The sequence below is a fragment of the Alligator sinensis genome, unplaced genomic scaffold, assembly GCF_000455745.1.
Source record: "Alligator sinensis unplaced genomic scaffold, ASM45574v1 scaffold274_1, whole genome shotgun sequence".
Classification (NCBI taxonomy): Eukaryota; Metazoa; Chordata; order Crocodylia; family Alligatoridae; genus Alligator; species Alligator sinensis.
The window spans coordinates 1,123,047-1,142,977 of record NW_005842124.1 but is presented as its reverse complement, the minus strand read 5'-3'; the positions used below and the strand labels follow the sequence as shown (position 1 = coordinate 1,142,977).

The 19,931-nt window shown below is 40.9% G+C and overlaps 1 protein-coding gene across 2 annotated transcripts in view; it reads right to left on the bottom strand.

The window, feature by feature from the left end:
• FCHO2 (FCH domain only 2) overlaps window positions 1-19,931 on the bottom strand; it is a 181,262-nt gene that overhangs the window by 113,133 nt on the left and 48,198 nt on the right. The window contains exons 1-6 of one of the 2 annotated variants that reach the window (XM_025205668.1): window positions 16,525-16,546; window positions 16,155-16,246; window positions 13,947-14,021; window positions 8,247-8,388; window positions 8,004-8,156; window positions 3,341-3,445 (exon numbers count right to left, since the gene is read on the bottom strand). In XM_025205668.1, coding sequence (XP_025061453.1) covers window positions 3,341-3,445; window positions 8,004-8,156; window positions 8,247-8,388; window positions 13,947-14,021; window positions 16,155-16,246; window positions 16,525-16,530 — 573 coding nt within the window. In that variant the 5' untranslated portion in view covers window positions 16,531-16,546. Of the gene's footprint in view, window positions 1-3,340; window positions 3,446-8,003; window positions 8,157-8,246; window positions 8,389-13,946; window positions 14,022-16,154; window positions 16,247-16,524; window positions 16,547-19,931 lie in introns of those variants that run through there. The other variant, XM_025205669.1, reaches the window with a different exon arrangement.

Sequence of the window (19,931 nt, the reverse complement as noted above, 5' to 3'; positions counted from 1 at the left end):
AGGATGTGGAGAAGCTTGAGAGTCCAGAGAAGAGCCACGCGCATGATCAGAGGTCAGGGAAGCAGACCCTATGATGACAGGCTGAGAGCCCTGGGGCTCTTTAGCCTGGAAAAGCGCAGGCTCAGGGGTGATCTGATGGCCACCTATAAGTTTATCAGGGGTGACCACCAGTATCTGGGGGAACGTTTGTTCACCAGAGCGCCCCAAGGGATGATGACTAGGTCGAATGGTCATAAACTACTACAAGACTGTTTCAGGCTGGACATAAGGAAGAATTTCTTTACTGTCCGAGCCCCCAAGGTCTGGAACAGCCTGCCACCGGAGGTGGTTCAAGCGCCCACATTGAACACCTTCAAGAGCAAACTGGATGCTCATCTTGCTGGGATCCTATGAACCCGGCTGACTTCCTGCCCTTTGGGCGGGGGGCTGGACTCGATGATCTTCCGAGGTCCCTTCCAGCCCTAATGTCTATGAAATCTATGAAATAGTAACAAAAAAAGAAAGTCTGCTTAGCTGGGCCAGAGGGAAGATGCCAGAGCACATTCTCACTCACGCAGCACCACTACAAGAGTTGTGCTAGCAGGATGTGAATTGCATCTGGGAGGCACCTGCTGCTAAAGGGCCCTGGCTGTTGGCAGAAAGCAAACATGCCTGCACAAGCTTTCTGATTGTTTCCTAAAACAACCTCAAAGCCTTCTGTGGCTCACAAGACAAGCACTGATCTGTCAGCAGAAAGCAAGGGTCCTGCCACCACAGAGGAGCTGCAAGTATAGACATAGTCACAGTTTTGCTGGCAAAACTGAAGATGGAAAGCCAAAACTTTACCCACATTAATTATGGGAAGATGCTTAACTTGCACGGAAATCAAACAAAACCAAAAACAAATGCTTCAAAATGTCTTCATTTACATTCGTATTTTCCTTTGTAAGAAATCTCTTGTCTGATGTTATTCAGACAGATGCTCATATCTCCTCTGAAAGCTATAGCAACAGGAACTCTGAACATGTTCTAAGGAAAAGTGCTGGGCTGATGAAACAAACTGTTACGATCTCTAATAAACTTGGACAGACCGCATTTCACCCAATACAGAGTTAAAAAGACTTTGGAATTTGTTTTCAGAATTTTTTATTCTAGATATACTGGATGATAACCCTGTTTCAAGTGTTTCTCTAAATATGCTTTTGTTGCTTATGCAGAACTTGCACTTTTATTAAATGGATTTTAGCAAAAAAAAAAAAATCTCTTGACAGGAAAGAGAACTTTTAACACCTAATGACTTCATGCATTTTTTGTTCTGAAACTTCAGTCTAGATACCTTACATGATTCTGATTTCTTCCCGTCACCAGAGAAAAATGGAACATTTGTAACCTCTTCATTAAATTTTCAATTTAACAAAGAACTTTCTTTTCAGAAAGGTCTATACAGCAGTCAGCCTTTTAACAGCAGCAGATAGCCACTTGCAACCCAGCTGCCAATCCTCTTTTGCTGGGCAATCCCTCCTGGCATATCACTGACAGAGGCATAGCTCAAGTCCAATTACCATCCCCACCACTTTGCTCCTCCTTCCACCACCATGAGGAATACTGCTGCTGCAGGTGGAAGCATCAGCACAGCATTAATAAGGAAGGAGATGACTGGCGTAGGGACCCTCTGGTGGCCCCCTATAGCTGCTGCCACACAACAGTTGCTAAGTGTAGGTGCAGCTGGTTCCTGTTACCAATGACAACTGGCAACAGTAAATTTGGCTTTGAAAAAGGCAAAGGCCACAGTAGGGGAGCTGCATTAAGGCTCTGGCGGCTAGTCACATTGATATGTCGCGAAAAGAAGCAGCATCTCTCATGGAGGCAGGAAGGGGGTGGGAGCAAGAGGGAGGAAGAGGAAGAAGGCATGAGGCTGATGGGTAGACTAGGCCTATTGTACTACGACCCCGATGCCTATTGTACTACAACCCCTAGCTGCCCCACCAGCTGCAGGGGACTCTGCTGCAGGTCAAACCATAGAATCATACAGAAGCAGAAAGGACCTCCAGATGTCATCTAGTCCAACCCCCTGCCCGAAGCAGGATCAGAGAGACCTTTGCAAACCAGATCCTGTTTCTTTATGGGCCAGTGGGCTGTAGGTTGTCAACCCCTGGTCTATAACACCCACAATGACTCAAAGGAGGTTCTTTGTAACTGGATGTTTTTATTCTCTATCTCATGGTTCATGATGGATTATATCTGAGGGGCTGGGCTGGTGCTGCAGAACTCAGAAGGCAAGACTTTGACAGCTGAAGTGTCACAATATTTTTGGCTACGTATTCATTATAGTAAGCAAATATGAGGCAAAGTACTGTTAGTCTGAACCAGTGGTACACAAGCCTTTGGCCCCATGGCCCAGACAAGTGGTGCCAGATTGAGCTCTGCAGGGCCTCAGTTGGCCCTCATGCTGGGATCAGACCCTGGGGCCTGGAACCACCCTTGACTGTTGGGATTAGGCTCTGTGGCCCAACATCACCCCTGCCTGGCCCTATGTGCCAGGATTAGGTATCTGATCCAGTGCACAGGGCTCCCTATGAGCCTGGTAACTTGGCAGTAGGGAAGCAGTGCCACTGCTCTCCTGCCACCAGATTTCCAGACCCATGGGGAGCCCTGAGTGCTAGATAACCTGAAGCTGGAGGGGGGAGGGAATCTTGCCTGCAGGCCAGGGTTGAGCACTAAATTGTTAATTTTGTACTATAGAGCTTTACATTCTTGCTCCTTACTTTTTCCTATAATGCGATGTACTAAAAACTAAAACTATTAAAATGGAGTAGCTGTTTGCATAAGCTTGGGAGAAGAAAGCTTGTATTATTTTTGTCTTCCCAAAACCAAGACTAATGACCAATTTTTTCCCCCTTTATGCAAATGTTTCTCTTCTACATAATCACTATTCCACACTAACCACTCTCTCACCTGCCCCTAAAATCCAGTCACCTTAACTCTTCTATTCCTTCTACGAAAGATAAAAGTTTTAATTATTCTCTAAAAGCATCTACTTTTGGATCAGGATTATTAAGTTTTACCCTAAGTCTTTACCCAGAGGATAACTTTTTCCTTTTTAATAACCTCCTCAAAAACATTTCCAAGAATTTAAATGCTTATAAGGAGACCTGGTCATTGCTTCAGTGACGGCAGGCATTCAGCATTTGTCTTGTACCTTATTACTTTCAAAATGTGCAATCTCAATTACCTTCCTGAAGATCTACTTTAAATAATTCTGCGTAGAATTACTTTTCACCATTTCTGTCCCTTTGAAGAGATCTAGAGTCAAAGTCGAATGCATGCAAATATACTGAAGATGTTTTAGCATAACAATTACCTGTGCAGTTTCTGTCATTTTCTGTTCAAAATCAGATTTGGCTGCAGCATATTTTTCCACATAGAGTTTATAGGTTTCTGTAGCTTTCTTTGATTTTACTGAGGCCTGTATAACAGAATAATTATACAAAAAGATCAGAAACAAAGCATTTATTCAAAACCCATTAAAAGATAATACACTCATAGGAAAATATAATTTTGATCCATGGTCTTTCTGAAAAAAAGGAAGGCAGACATGATTTTCACTAAAACTTACTACATAACATAAAGCATGAGATAGTAAAATGTCTTACTAAAATGACACTAACTGGTAATTTAGATGTTTATTAATTACACTATTTCCCCACTGAAATCTTGTACCACTAGTCAATACAACAGTAACTTAAAGCAATCACCCTTATTTAAGTTGAAGTGCCACATTTCAGGTACATGTTAGCTTTGTTTTTACAGTGTTTTCCCAGATAACACAACTGTAATACAAAAATAAATAATCTGATGGGTAGAAGAGCTAGGAAGAAGGAAAAGTAGTAGAATGCCTGCTTCTACATGCAGTATGGAAGAAAGAGAGCATAGGGAGGGTTAGAACCTGTGTCACCAATTTGCAAAATACTGATGTTGAAATAAATTTAAAAATTGCTATGCAGTTAACTGATTAGCTTATTTTAGAAGTCAAAAATATTTAGTTCAAAAATAAGGAAAAGCTGCAAGTAGAAGCAGGGTAGGAGCAAATAAAAGTTAAGGAGTTTCAAATGACATTTTCCAAAAACTTGGGAAGTTGGAGAGAGAGAAAAAAAAGTTAGTTCAAGAGATAAAAAACTGTTTTTAAAAGGAAAGTGAATCAATCACAAAATAGAATATAAGAAAGTAGAAAGTGCAGAAAAAGAGTGATTTACTTTCAAATCTTGGAGAATGCATCCATTGTCCATCATTAAAAAAAATCATGACTGGATTTTTTTTTTTTATATATATAAGAAATATACTCTAGTTCAAACAGGAATTAATTCAAGGTATTCCTATGGTGTTCTACACAAATCAGACTAGTTCACAAGGGTCCTGTCTGGCATTATGATGTACTGAAAAATGTCATTATTTAAAACCAATTGATGATTATGTTCTTTGCTCTGCTAGGATGCAGATTTCTACAAGTCCAAGTTAAGGGAAGGATTTTTCAAAGTGCCTACTGAAACTGGTACTGTCACTGATTTTGCCACTCTGCGTAGCCGTGGCTAGTCTGGCACATCAGAAAAAGCCTCACGTAGCTTCTTGTACACCTCACAAATATTACTGTGCACCTCATGAACACTATTTTGCTGGAATTACAGAGGACACCAGTGTGACCCTCCAGCCCCTCCTCTTTCCCCTCCACCCTCCTGACCTGTATGTAGTAAGAGCAGAGCATTTAATCTGGCAGCTTGTCTCAAAGTGACAAGTAATGGCTATTCTAGAGAAGGGACTGACAACCTATGACCTGTAAGCCAGATGCAGCATCTTTGTGGGGTATATCTAGTCTGTGGGATTTTATTCAGTCCAAGGCCAATTCCACAGCTGAACTTCATTCATTTGGCCTGCTGTTGTGAAAAGGTTGTAGACCCCTGCTTTAGAAGAAGAGTAGCATAAACAGGGAATGTGCAGAATGATCTATTCAATTATATCTTCTCAGTTCCAAGCAGTCCTAGATTTAGGGATATCCTGAGCATACGGTTATTTCCCCAACTGATGCATTTACAAGCCCCCGAATGGACCTATCCTCCATGTGCTCCACATCAATATTTTTGCTGCTGCTCCAAACACCACAGGGAAATGCATATAACATATATCCTTGCCCCATGACTTTCATACTATTCTATACTTGTTGTATTGAAGGCTCAAGATATTCACTAAACAACATCATTTAAAAGAAATTAAGAATGTTGAAGTATGATGTCCCTTTTGCAAACTCTTATAAAGTAAGGATTGTTATGTTAATGGACTTTGAAATGAAGATTTGTTATTGAATTAAAAAACTGGATTAATTTGTTAATGCAATCAGTGTCCACATTTTGTGAGTCTAAATGTTGTACCCAGGATTTACAATACCAACAACACGAGACTGCTGTAACTATGGGCAGAAACAGCAGCTTGTGTGAAAAGGAACTATGGCACAATTTCTCAGCGAAAAAGACACAAGGAGAAGAATTAAATACCTGATCAGTAAATAATTAGCAAATATCTGTTCCGCAAACAGGATGTGTATTTGCATGCGCGCACACACACACACACACACACACACAATTACTGGAACCCCATTTAGAACTTTAGAACGTAATTGAAAGCATAAATAAAAGCAATTTTTATAGGGTTATCTTAAATACAGAAGTTAAAGTTTTCATGTGAACATGTCAGCAAGCAACAGGAAATCATTTCACAAGCTACTACTAAGCTTTTAGCTTCAGATGGATGTTCCTTAACAAGGAAATTTAGCAATGAGAACTTTTGAAGAATTTCTTTTCAGATGCCTCAGTCTGTTCAATATTTGACTACATGATGAACTTTCAGTGAATATCTACTGTTGTGAACTCTAGCATAAACTGTTTATCTTGTGATAAGAAGAGTTTCCCTATGTTTATGACTCCAGCCACTTTTTTTTCCTATTAAGTTCAAGAATCACTGTGTCCACAGTTGATTCTGGGCTAACAGGTCTCTGAAACAGTAAGTAAATGACTCCAAATGACAAGAACACAACTAACATAGCTAATAGAAGCATCACTAAGTCTCACGCAGCCCATCATCCACCTGATCACCCTGAGTGTTCAAAGGTAAAACTGGTGATGTCATTTGCGCAAACCACCTAGATGTGCTCACCTGCAAAAAAAGTAAGTCATCACCACATGCCTGTGGCCTGGTTGACACGTGTTCCTATTGGTCCATGTTACACAGGAAGCAGGTTGCAATTCAGCCATTTCAGAGACTTGCATAGGAGCAGCAGAAGCCTGATCAATACTGCCCATCTTTGAGGGCATAAGTATGACTTCTGATCTTGCCTCCTGCTTGATAATCAGCTTGAGACCACAAACTTGTGACAATGACCCAGACTCTCTCTCTTTGCTTATATCTGGCCTTGACAGACAGTAACCCAGGTTGAACATGCCCTGTGACCTGCTAAGCCTCCTGGCTATAGGACATATTTTTTTATGCTATATCTCCATGCCTTTCCACAGGCCTTTGATGACGAGGTAATTTGAGTCTGCTCTTTTGAATGGTTTCAGGTATCCAGATAAACTCAAAAGGAGCAATTGGGTTCTTTTCTCTTAGTTTCTTAATTTTGGAAAAGGCAGGGAAGGAAATGTTCCTGTCTAAGTGAAAAGATGAGACTTTGGGGGAAAAAAATTCAACCTTAAACAAAATTAGTGAAAACTTAAGATAATAGGATACCTTGCTCTTCTGTTTACTAAAACAAGATGTCAGTGAGCAAGCAAATTACTTTGAAAATGATAAAATGAAAGTCCTACAAGAGGAGGACCTCAAACAGTTTTTCATAATATAAATAGATGTGGCAGAGGCTCCATGAAAATATATGAACTGAAGCAGGGAAAAAAGTTGCCACTTTCAGGAAACAGAAACAGCAGATTAACTCCGAATCCACTGCCCCTGATTAGGGATGACAAATGTGAAGACTGGATTTCTATGCAAAAGCATGAACTAATTCCTTATCAAAAATATACCTAAGAGAAAACTGTCTACACCCAACAAAGTGAAGAAAGTAGGTCTTTTTTTTGCATGAATAAAGCAGTCGATGTTAACTATCTGGGAAAAAAGAAAAAAAGACTCCAAGGGACTTCAGAATCTTTGCATTTGTGGGGAAGTGAACACTAGGTAGACCTTAGAAGAGGAAGATTTTTCTCCTTGGTTAGCATTGTCTTTAAATATAAGGTAATCTAACTTTCATCTTCTACTCAGATTTTAAGCAGCTGGAGGAGTTAACCAGTACATCTCTTTATTCCAGTTATCTAAGGTTTCTAGTCACCAAATGATTACATAAATAGAAACTGAATAGCTAAGTATCTCTTCAAGCCATTTCAGTTTAAACTGCAGTGCTGGCTAGGTCAGTTTTTCCCCCCATCTAGAACACAATTAAAAAGCTATTTTCAATCTATAGTTATATTCTCCGGGAAAAAAAAAGTTATAAGAATACATTTTAGGCCATTACTGACTCTTTAGCCAACACATCTAGAAATGGAACTATAGCAATCTTAACTGTTCTCATGAAATTCCTTTTAATAAAAAAAGTCCTGAGAATTACAGCAGACATATATGGGTCTGACCTAGAAAGTTTATTCAGCTACCTAGAACAGAAGTATACCCTAAACTTATTTTCTTTAAAATACAGGAACTGAGGGTTTACATATTTAACTGCACTAGATTTCCCAAAAAGACATAGAAAATGCTGAAAAAAGCATGGCCCATTTCCATAAATGCCACAAAACAGAAAAAAAACGTGCATGACATGGTTATGCTACAAATTCAATGATTTAATCTGCAATATTGTTTGAAAAAACATGTAATGATGAAGGACTTAGCAATAGGCAAAGCAAGGACAAAATAGGTTTCATATTAAAAGGCAGAAAACTTCCCAAAAATGCTTCATCATAAAATACTGAACAACTTGACAAAACACTGAATTTTACCTTGTCAATTTCCCTCTGTGTTGCTCCTTCCTTTTTTAAACGTTCTTGTTCTACACACTTGGCATTGTAGCTTTCCTTGGATTTCTGCAGGGCCTGAGTAATACTCAAAATGTTTTGCACTGCTTCCAATGTTCCTGAAACTTCTTCTTTAGTCTGCCAAATATCATACATTTACCAAAAACAAAGCAGTTTAATATTTTAATTGTAAAAAATGATTGAAAATACATATGGAAAATGAGTAACCTTTTTATGAGCTTTGATCTGCTCATCTCCATATTTATGCACTTCTTTTATGAGCTCCTGTAACTTCCGGACATGTTCCAAGTGACAGCTTGCTAACTTTTCTGTTGATGTTTTGAAAACATCCCAAACTGGTGCAAATGTCCTAGAAGCAAAGATTGGGAATGAGGAGAAACATTATTTAAATATCGATCTAAAATTATTTTATTTTCTGACCAGTGAATTCTTTCTTTTTTTTTTTTTTTGACAGGGATGAGGTATTTATGATATGCTTAAAAATGCAGTGCAAGTGCAGTTAACCCACTGTAATTTCAGCCTGACCAAAATAAGTACAAAATTACAGTTGAGTTCAATTTACACCAGTACAGGATTGAACAACTGTAACAGTTAAAGGAGAATAACTAACATACATTCTTGACCAGCAAATCTTGACTTCCCTTCGCTGTAAAAGTTGCATATGGAATCTTTGATCTTGTCCATGTTAAGTGCAAGATGTGAAGTTAGCAAGCAGTATAGTTAGTACAGTTTTGTAAATCCATCTAAGGTGGATTGATGGGTTGTACAGATGTCATGAATCTCAGTGCAATTAAAAAAACTACTTGAATTCTAAAAAGTCAGACAAAAGACAAGAAGTTGGCAGCTTTCAGAGCAGAACCACACTTGAAAGATGGAATGTAACTTGCAGTTGCTTGTACCTCTAGGAGCTACCTGTTTAACTGAAATTGCATGCTGGGTCTTTTAGACTTATGCCTATAGTAACATTTTAAAGCTTTTCAAATAAACTGATTATATAAGAAGACCAAAAATCCTCTCTTTAATCATATTTGGCTAAAATTATTTAATACCTATATCCAATGACTTAATCTTCCAAAATAACCTTTTTGACCAGTTTTTCATGTTTGTTCTATGAGGGGTGGGAGAGGCATGTATAAAAAAAGAGAGACATGGTCTATATTAAGGCTCTAATGGTGATTACACCATGATATCTAAGTAGGCATGGCATAAATAAATCAAATAAACAGGAAAAAGCACAAATCTTGGGCATTAAAGGAAATAAGTACAAACACTACATTAGGATGATAAATGTCAATATAAAGTTGGAGAATCAGAATGCTTGAGTCAACTATCTATGCACGCACATGACAATAACATGTTTCAATATAAAGTGGTCTATCACATTCTGAAGAAATTAATTTAGAGATTCTTCTCTTTCCATGGCTAGGGAGTGGGCTTGAAGAAGGTATTCAGAGGCTTACAGAGTTTTTCTATCCCCTTACATTTTAATTCCTGACTCAGAGTAAATCTGCTCCTGTTGGGTAGCTGCAATAGAAGCCTATGAAATATGAAACCTATTTGGGATGAACAGTAGGGCTGTGCGAATCTTAGGTAGCTGATTCAATTCGGAGGAGATTCGGCATGATTCGGGGACTAAATTTCTGAATCTGAATCAAATCAGGAGACCAATTAAAAGCTCCAAATCTATTCAACCATCTGAATTGATTTGTAAAAGCTTTGGAGAAGATCTGGCCACAGCTGCCTCCAGTGGGTAAGTCTGTTGGGGTTGAGGGAGGGGAAAGAGAAGGGGCATGGGGGAGGGAAGGATTGGGGCTGGGGCTGCAGGATGTGGGCATGGCAGCGCTCGAAGTGGGGGCTCTGCATGACTGCTGCTTGCCTAGCCAGGGTAGGGAGGCAGGATGTGGGCATGGCTTGCTGTAGGCGGAAGGGGGCAAGTGGCAGCATGGTATAGCCCCTGTTCCCAGTGCTGTTGCGCCCGCATCCTGCCCCCTCCTGCCACGTCAGCTGGCAAGCAGTGGCAGGGCAGAGCCCCTGTGGCTCCCCTCAACCAGGTAGAGGCAGGTACAGCCAGAGGAGCCGGAGGAGAAGCCCCCATGGCTGCCTTGCCTGGCCCCATCTCCCACCCGGCCGAGCCTCCCAGCACTTAAAAAAAAAAAAAAAAAGAAAAAAGAAAAAAACCCTGCACTCACTGGCTCTGGCAGCGGTGATCAGGGCCTCAGAGGGCTCGTGGCAGAGCCCCCCCCATGCAAGGCAGGGCAGCAGGGGGGCAGCAGGGATCACCCCTCCCCAGCTAGCACCCGTGCAGCAGCTGCCCCATGGTGCAGGTGCAGCATGGTAGGGCGTTGCACACTGTTTGGGAGCTGGGGCGGCTCCAACAGTAAGCCAGAGCCTGGCTCCGCTCAGCCCCAGGTATGGCTGCAGGAGCCATGGGAGAACCTGTAGCCACCGGACTGTGCCTGCCTCTCCCTGGCCAATTCAAATCGAATGGGGACAGTCATTCGAATTGCAGAATCGAATCACTATCCTCCGAACCGGCCGAATTCGAATTGAATACTTCCCTATTCGCACAGGCCTAATGAACAGTGCAAATACACATTCTTTATTTTTTGACAGTATGCTATCTTTGTGGTTTGTCCTATTGTTTAGAATCAACTTTGTATAGTGCTTAGCACTATGTGGTCTAGAAATTTTAGTTAAGAAGGTTATACAGTCAAAAATGGTCATCTACCATAACACAATACTTCGCAACATGATACAGATGAAAGGAAGGAATTTTCTTCTATGTATTTCAAGAGACAAATCTACATTAAAATGGAGTTCAATGCATGTGTGTGCTTATAGCTTCAGGTTAAGTCAATTTAAGAATGAGAGAGACATTGTTTTGTATTCCACTCTATCCCTTCCCTATAAGTACAGGGGACAATACACAAAGCTGTTTGCTTAAGAGTACACATTTCTGTACCTCAGCACATCTGGGTCTCTTAAGTGCAGTCTTAATTCTTGGGTTTGTAATGTTTCATTTTAAGGCAGTCATCAGCAACATTTTTCCGATGGCAGACTAAAATGACCCATTTTGAGTCTAAGGTGAGCTGGCACCAGAACCTGACTGCTGCTACTGCCACTTCGCTCTGCTGCCTGGCCATGGCATAGCATAAACAAAGCCTCCTGGCTCCAGGCTGGATCCAATAGCTCCAAGAACCAGATTCAGTCCATGGACCCCTGTCCTGGAATACTTACTGCATGTCTAATGTTTTTACCCATATTTTACTGATGGACATGCTCATGATTAACTTTAAGGTTTTGTCTTTTAAGTAGGATAGGGGGTTCTTTTGTTCTTTCTTTTTCGGAAAGGGGTCTTGGAATTTTTTTGTTAAAATATTGCACTAAAAAGATCATGCATAAAAACTAGATGTGATGCCTCAAAAGAATACCATGTAATAATCCTTAAGATAGTAGTTCTCAACCCTTTTAGCCTCAAGGCACCCCTTGGAAATTGCCAGCTCTTAGTTTCATTCTGTTTTTGCCTACAGAAAAATAATAGAGCAGTTCTTCTGTTTCAAAGAACTCAAAGATCATAAGTATGGATTTCTATTTGATATCTCTAGGTTAATCTTGTGAAATACATTTATAAACCTAACAGTGCTAGCACAATCTGGCACTCCACAGCACCCTTGAAAGGATCTCAAGGAAACCTAGGGTGCCTTAATATGATATAATTTTTTTTTAAACAAAATCAAAGATACGCCAGATCAGCATAAAAAGTCAAACGCCTACTTGTGAATATGGCCTTAACTTTAAATGATCTTAAAGAGTATTGCATTAAAGAGTCCTGTTTTATGTGAAAACAGAAGAAAACATAGACCAATCTCCCAGCTTGAGCCCCCTTCGTATGTTACGGGACCCCTCATTTGGTTCCTGTCTTCAGTTCCCCTGGCAGTACTGCTAGGAAAACAATGGTGTGGAGAGCCTTTCAGGTATGAATGCAGTCACAGATCCTATAAAGAGCAGTAGCTGTTGAGATCAAATTATTCACCACTGAAAGCTCTTGATATGTGTCCAGTTTTCCCCTCACATAACTAACTCATTACAACCAAGCAAATAGTTGCAGGCATATTAGCTGGAAAAAGATAAATAGTGGGTGGCTGAGCTACTTTCCCCACTTCACATCATCCCTACACCTAAGATTTATCAGAATGGTTGACCCACTCACTCCTTTACCACACAGGAATTAGGTACATAATTATTCTCAGATAATAAGTATGACCTAATTTCTTACCCTAAGCATAACATTTCAATGAATTTTAACAGCATGGAAAGGTTGAAGAGTTTTATTGTCTTCTAGGGTCAGCCAGGCTAAAGAAGAGGTGCTAAGATTTAAATTTAAAAATGAATACTAATAGTGGTTTTCTTGTGAGAAATGTGCCCCCACAGGCAATTGGGTATTCTTATCTTTGATAGATTGTGGTGGTCTGTATTTTACCATTCTGGATAGTGATGGTAAAGTACAGACCACCATATAAAAAACACCCACAGACAAACATACATATCTGCAGATAACCAGCAATTACCTTAAACACACCAAGAAAGCCATAATACACAGCTAAGCCCTCCAGTACCACAAATTTGCACTGAAGAGAACACCCATCATCATCACCACAAAAATCTCAAAAGGGCTTTCACTCAACAAGGACACTCCTTTAGAGAGATAGACAGCACTTTTGAAAGAGTCACGTGGATACCATGTGAAGAATTGCTGCACTACAGAAAGAAAACCCCCATGAATCACACACCACTAGTTATGACATACCATTCTTCCCTGGAACCCATATGAAAAATCCTCAAACAATTGCAACCCATACTAAAAGAAGACCCAATTCTTAAAGAGCTCTCCCCGGAGCCACTCATCCTAGCCTTTAAACAAGCACTGAACCTCGCCAACCCCATCACCAGAAGCAAACTTCCTATGGCCTAAAACACACTGAATGGATCCAGACCATCCCATGACAAGAAATGTAAAACACATCTCCACCACCCCGACAATAACTACACCCCACAACAGAGCCATCAACATTCCTGGATCTTACACTTGCACCTCCAGAAATGTAATATTATCTCATCCACTAAATGCCATGATGGAAAATATGTAGGAGAAACCAAACAACAATTGCGCACCATAAGGAACTCACACCGAAAATATAACATGGACAAGAATACCCTATTACCAGTGGGGGCATATTTCTCACAAGAAAACCACTCTCTCCAATCTTTCAGTACTAATCCTCAAAAGGGAATTTACAAAACACCTTTTGCAGACGAGCCTACAAACTTCACTTCATCAACCTCCTGGACACGGAAAATCATGGACTAAATATAGACGTTTGATTTATGGCACTTTATAATCTGCCTAACATCTGATACCCCAGGTAACCTCTCTACTATTTACCAACTATATCTTATCACCAGGTATACAATTCCCTTCCTTTCCCCAACCTGTTTCTTACCCAATGACTGCCTCAATTTGCTTTTTCACTTCAGCGCATGCTTGCATACTGGTCTCTGGCTTCTATTCTATTCCATCCAGGAAGAACAGAGAACTACTGCAGATACTCCCTTAGCCTAAAGAATGGTGTTTGTGCCCAAAAGCTTGCAAAGAAGAATTTTCCCAACTATTTTAGTTGGTCCAATAAAAGATAACGCATTTACCCAAAGAACCTTGTCCACCTATGTCCTTAGACCAACATGGCTACAACCTATACCCCTATTGCAATAGACTACATTTTAAAAGGTAGCTGGAGTCATTGGCTTTCACTGGAACTTCAACTCCATTAATGAAAGCGTTAGGCTGAAATTTAATCTATATGAAGTCAAGATATTCATAATTCTGCTTTTATACATATATTAACTTACCCAAGTTGTGTATAATTGCTTGCTGATTTGGCTAGTTTTGTCATTGACCTTGAATAAGTCTCCTCTATTGTAGACCTGTTAAAAACAAACATGCTCAAAGAGTTTCTAATGTTCAGCAACCAGTTCACAATCAATAAAGTTATTAGGATAGGTAAATGTATATTCTAAACAGACTCAGTCAAGGAAATTCAGTTTGCCCTTTTGTTAAATTTAAAATTTTGCTTCAATTTAAATTTCAACACATAAGTAACCCCATTATGATATAATATAGGGACCTACCGAATTCATGGCAGAACTGGACTGCACGGCAGCTCCTTTAATCTTACAGGTTCCCCCACATACCCCACCCCCCATTCCTAATTGGCTGAGGGGTTCCGATGGCTCTGTTAATTGTTGTTGACCTGCCGGGAGGCAAAAACGGTGCCATGTTTAAAGCTGCAGTTTTCGAATCCCAGCGAATAAAGGGAGAAATGGAGGAGCCCCTCCAACAACTGGCAGAGGAGGCACACAGGGGAACCTGAAAGATTAAAAGAGCTATCCCACAGCTCACTTCCACCGTGAATTTGGTAGGTCCCTAGATATGATCATAAAGTCTATAGGACTATTCAAAGTGTTTGAAGTTAAACAAATGTATAAGCCTTTATTGAACTGAGGTCAAAAGGATAAAATGCCTTTACTGCACAATTAATTGATACATACCTCAGGGAAAATACAAGATAAACAGATAATTTTGTCAAGAGAATTAAGAACGGAAGAGAAACAGTATACTTTTTTTTGTCAAAATAATTGCCTAATTCTCACCTGAAAAATGAATGACGAACCAATTTGCTACATATTTTACATTTATTTAAAATATCAATTACAAATTTATTTGAGTTTGTAAAAGTGGCATCAGTGAAATATCAGCAAGATTCTATCATATATACAGCTATGAACACAACAAGCACAGTTGCACAGACTGTTTGTAACTGAGCCCAGTAACTGGGCTTTGAAAAACACTGCAGAACTTTTCATTTTAATATGTTACAAAGAAGATTAAAAAACTACTAATTGAAGAGTGGATAACAGCCAAAAGTATGACCACAGCGCATTAATGATTAAGAACAGCCCTATTTTATTATATCCATTTTATATATAGATATTCTACTGAATGATTAAGTGAGTTGGTTAAGGTCAAATCTGTTAGTAACTAGCCAATGTAAAAATGCGTCTTCCACCATGTCATTCAGTCATTTGACCAACACTTTGTAAGCCCCACTTTAAAATATGTTTTCTCTCCAGAGTTTGATAGGATTTTAAGAAGACTTAAGTATTTTCCCAGAATTCTTCAGATAAAATCATACATATTCAGGACAAGGTATACACATACATAGTTACAAACTGCAATCTGAACTGAATTAACAGAAGACATACTCCTCAGATGACACATCTTTAATCTTAACCCTAATGTCAGTTGACATTAGACCAGTAATCCTCCCTTAGGTCCTACAGGCTTTCAGAGTACTTCCTGCTATAACCTATCTTTTGGATATGCACCTGGCCCATGGGGCTCCTGGAGGGAGCAGGATGACAGTGGTGATGCCACTGCCAAATTCCAGCTTACAGAATCCCAGTGGAGATACATGTTGGGAGAAGAGGGGCAAGCAATGTGTGCATTAATCCTTGCAACAGTCAATACCTCTGCTTGCCTCACCTCCAGGGATATATCCAGATGTGGTCTGCAAGGATCCCTGTGACCCAGATTTGGCCTACAAGGATCCTTGCAGCCCTGATCTGGCCCAGGAGCTAAAGGAATTTGATAAACTTGTTGTAGGCAACGGTCATCATAATTTTTCTAGAAGCAGCACTATTTCTACTGTCTAAGAAAAGAAATGCCTACTCTTCTATGAACAAAGTGAAAAATAGGGTAAACTTCAGTTGCCAAATATTTATTAATTTTGGTCTTTTTAGCTCACTGAAGTAAAATTGTATCAGCCAATTCAAACTTTGAAAAAATAAATCATCTAAATACTTAATGCTCAAGGCACTGTTTATTTTCAAGGGAATACTGGAACTCTAGATATCCTTGAAAGAGTAAAAAAAAAAAAAAATAGTAATGCTTATGAACTGCAGAAAAAAAAATTACATACCTACAATGCACAATCTGAACTTTCAAAAACAAATGCATGTGTGCGCTAAGATTCAGGACTAACAAAGATAAACACTTACCTTTCTCTTATAAAATCTGCTAGCTCTTTTGTTGATGTATGTCCATGCTTCATGTTGTGATAGAGGACATCAAAGCCATTGTTTCTTTCCCCCTGAGATAAATAAGACAACTTCATTAAAAAACCTGTGAAGTACAACTTGTTAAAGTGGTGTAAAGCCAAGTATTTTCCTATGCATGTATTTTCCTATGCATTTTAACAAATTTCATTCTCACTGAACAAAGTGAGTCATTCCTGGTACCTTAATTACCTCTTCCCCAGTGCCACTATAAATGCCCTTTTATCTGAGCCAATTAAAAGTTATTCCAATAATGCCTTTTGACACTTCTATATTCTCTTCCAAGGGCTCCTGCATCACCATCTTCCCTTACTGTCATGTGCCTGTTCCTTTAGCGCTTTCTTTCCCCCTTCTCTCCACCTCTGAAGATGTCCCAGGAACGTGCGTGTCCTTACTCCTCTCCTCTTTCCTCCATGCTTATTTCCTAAATGATGTAACCCAACACAAGTCAACATTTTTGGCAGGTGTGCCACAAATTAGCCACTCACCCTCCCTGAGTGCCCATTCCAATCCCTGTCCCCTAAATTATCTGCTGCTCTGCTTTCTGCTCCCTACGTGACTATACACTATTTATCTGTACTCTCATTTCCATCAACACTGACACAGCTTTGTTATCCCCATAAGTCACTCAGACACACAAAGTTTAGGCTTATCCTACTCTTCCTATTCCTTTTATCCTCATATCCAGACTCTTTTCACATACATATTTAGTAGGCCTGTGAGAGTCGGCAGCGATCCGATCCGGCTTCAGATCCGGCCGCTTCGGATGGCCGTGATCCGATCCAGATCTCCTGACCGGGTTTCCGCCTCAATCCAGCTGAAGCGGCTCCGAAGGTTCAGAGTCACCTCGGAGATCCGGCCATAGGGTATAATGAGGGAATCAATGAAATATCTAGAACTTAGTTGTTTTTTGTCTGATTTGGACGAAACATGCAGAGATGGTAGCCTCTGTGGAGAGCATGAAACCTGCCAAGTTTCAAGAAGATCAGTGCAGGGGTTTGGGAGGAACTGTACCCCAAATTCCTGAAAGCCAATCTTATGTCATGCCTTTGTTACAACACAGGGGGGTCAAAACTGCAGGGGTGGTAGCTCTTACTGAGGCCACAAAGCCTGCCAAGTTTCAAGGAGATCGGTGCAGGGGTTTGGGGGGAACTGCACCTCAAGCTGCAGACAAGCAAAACTCGTGCCATGGGTGACACTGTGTGTTAAGGCACAGCGGGGTGACAGCTGCAGGGATGGTGGCCCCTGCTGTGACACCTGCCAGCTCTCGAGATCGGTGCTGGGGGGTTCTGGGGCCCTGCACCCCTAGATGCTGACAGATAAAACTGGTGCCAAGACTATGTCCGTCTTGGGTCAGTTGATTGTATTGATTCTTTCCTCTCTTAGCCTGGTTTTGTAGGTGCTAATTGATGCTCGTTAAGTCGTTATGTAGGAGCTAGGGCCTGTGTACTGAGCTGGTCCCTGAGTGAATCATGATTGATTGATTGGTAACTGGTAAGGCAGCAACTTAGCAGCCAGGCCTGCAGCAGCGTCTCCCCTCCCTGCCCCAAGACAGACAGAGTCAGCCCCACAGCACCCATGGCACGAGTTTTGCTTGTCCGCAGCTTGAGGGGCAGTTGCCCCAAAACCCCTGCACCAATCTTCTTGAAACTTGGCAGGCTTTGTGGTCTCAGCATAGGCTACCACCCCTGCAGTTTTAACCCCGCTATGTTGTAACGCCTAGACGTGACATGAGTTATGCTTTCAAGAATTTGGGGTGCTGTTCCCCCCAAACCCCTAAATCGATCTTTTTTAAATTTGGCAGGTTTTATCCTCTCTGCAGAGTCTATCACCCCAGAAAATTCCATCAAAATCAGACAAAAAATAACAGAGTTATAGATATTTTATTGTTCCCCATTATACCCTATGGCTGGATCTCCGAGGTGACTCTGAAGCTCTTCAGGAGCTCCGAACTGCTTTGGGAAGCCTAACGAGGCCAGCGCTTCAACCCGGATGTGCTGCTTCGGACCCCGAAGCGTCCTCAGCTTCTCCAGATCCGAAGCTCTGCCTGAAGCCTCGCACAGCCCTAATATTTAGCATTTGGCAAAACTAATAACAACACAGATGTCTACCAACCCTTCCCTACCCACTCTTTTTGTCTGTTATCAATTATAAAATGCAAATTAGAGCACTAGCTTATCTTCCTGATGTACCAAACTTTTTCAGAAGGAATTACCATGTAGCCATAAATTGCCACCTGAACTGAACCACCTTCATTCACGTACCTAATATAAATATTGTATCATGCTCACTCCAAACAAAATTAACAGCATTAATTTTACAATGTACTTTTCAGGTAACAATTTATCACAACATTCAAAATATGAAGATGAAGTTCAATGAGTTATAGACAGATTTAGAAGAAAAAATTTAGGCGGAAACCCGGTCAGGAGATCTGGATCGGATCTCAGGAAAAAATATCTCAGGTTTACATCTAATGTAAACCTGACCAGATATGTCCATGGAACAACTTATGCACCATTAAATACAATGATAGAGCATGATTTTATAAATTTAACATCTAAAGAGTGCTGGGGGAAAAAAATCTTGAAATCATAGGTTAGACGGGAGGGATAGGAAAACAGGGAAATGTTAGTTAGTCTTCATATTTCAGTTGCTCGGCCTTCTTCTTTCAGATGGCTGATATAGATACAGAACACCAACTACAATTTAACATATTTAGGTGGTTAAACCAGACAATTGCATCAGGAGCAACAGAGTGTATTGCTGTGATACCGCCTTCATATTTGCGGATCGGGCACTGAGTTGTTATATGTTCCATGGTTTGTTCTGGGTGACCAGAGTCACACAGTGGAGAGTTTAATTTTCTATTTGTTCATCAAGTATCCATATGTGCCATGGCTTGTGCGGATATAACTTAGAGTTGTCCTTGAGTGTTGTAGATCAAAGCCAGGGACCGTTTACGTTGGATCTATCAGAAGATGTTTATTTGGACTTCCTGTAAACGCCACTCAGTTTTCCAAGCATCATCAGGGTTGAAGTCTCATTGTTGAAGGTTAAGCGCATGGATCCAGAAGGGTTTGCATGACTCTAACCCAGGGGCGGGCAATTATTTTGGGCGGAGGTCCACTTACTGAGTTTTGGCAAGCCATCGAGGACCACGACAGGCAGCCGGGGCAGCTAGATATTAATTTTCTAAATTTTTGAGGGGCCCCGCAGGCCAGATAGAATGGCCTGGCAGGCTGCATCCAGCCCGCAGGCTGCATTTTGCCCAGCCCTGCTTATTCAATGGCGAGGGAGATGGCTGAGGTCCTGGTGGATGGGGATACATTTGTTTTCCTTAATTCGCTGGACTTCCTGTAGAGTTGCTGCCTCATGACAAATGGGTAGAGAAGCAACGTGCAACAGCGAGGGCAGCCAAGGTGTTGAGGTTGACTTGAAGGTTCCAGTGATGCACCACACTGCAGAGTTTAGATGGATGTCAACAAGTCGAATGTGACCGCTTCTGGTCCATACGTCAAGGTAATCAGCTACACAGTATGCAAGGGCCAGCACTGAAGTCCATAATACTGATGTTCCCCAGCTTGTGCTTGCCAATTTCTGGATCAAATTCACCCTTACCTTCATCTCAGCAGCCACCTTCTTCAGGTGGCCAGGGAAGGTTAACATGCAATCCAGGCCCACTCCAAGATAAGACAGAGTAGGGTTGTGCTGCACAGT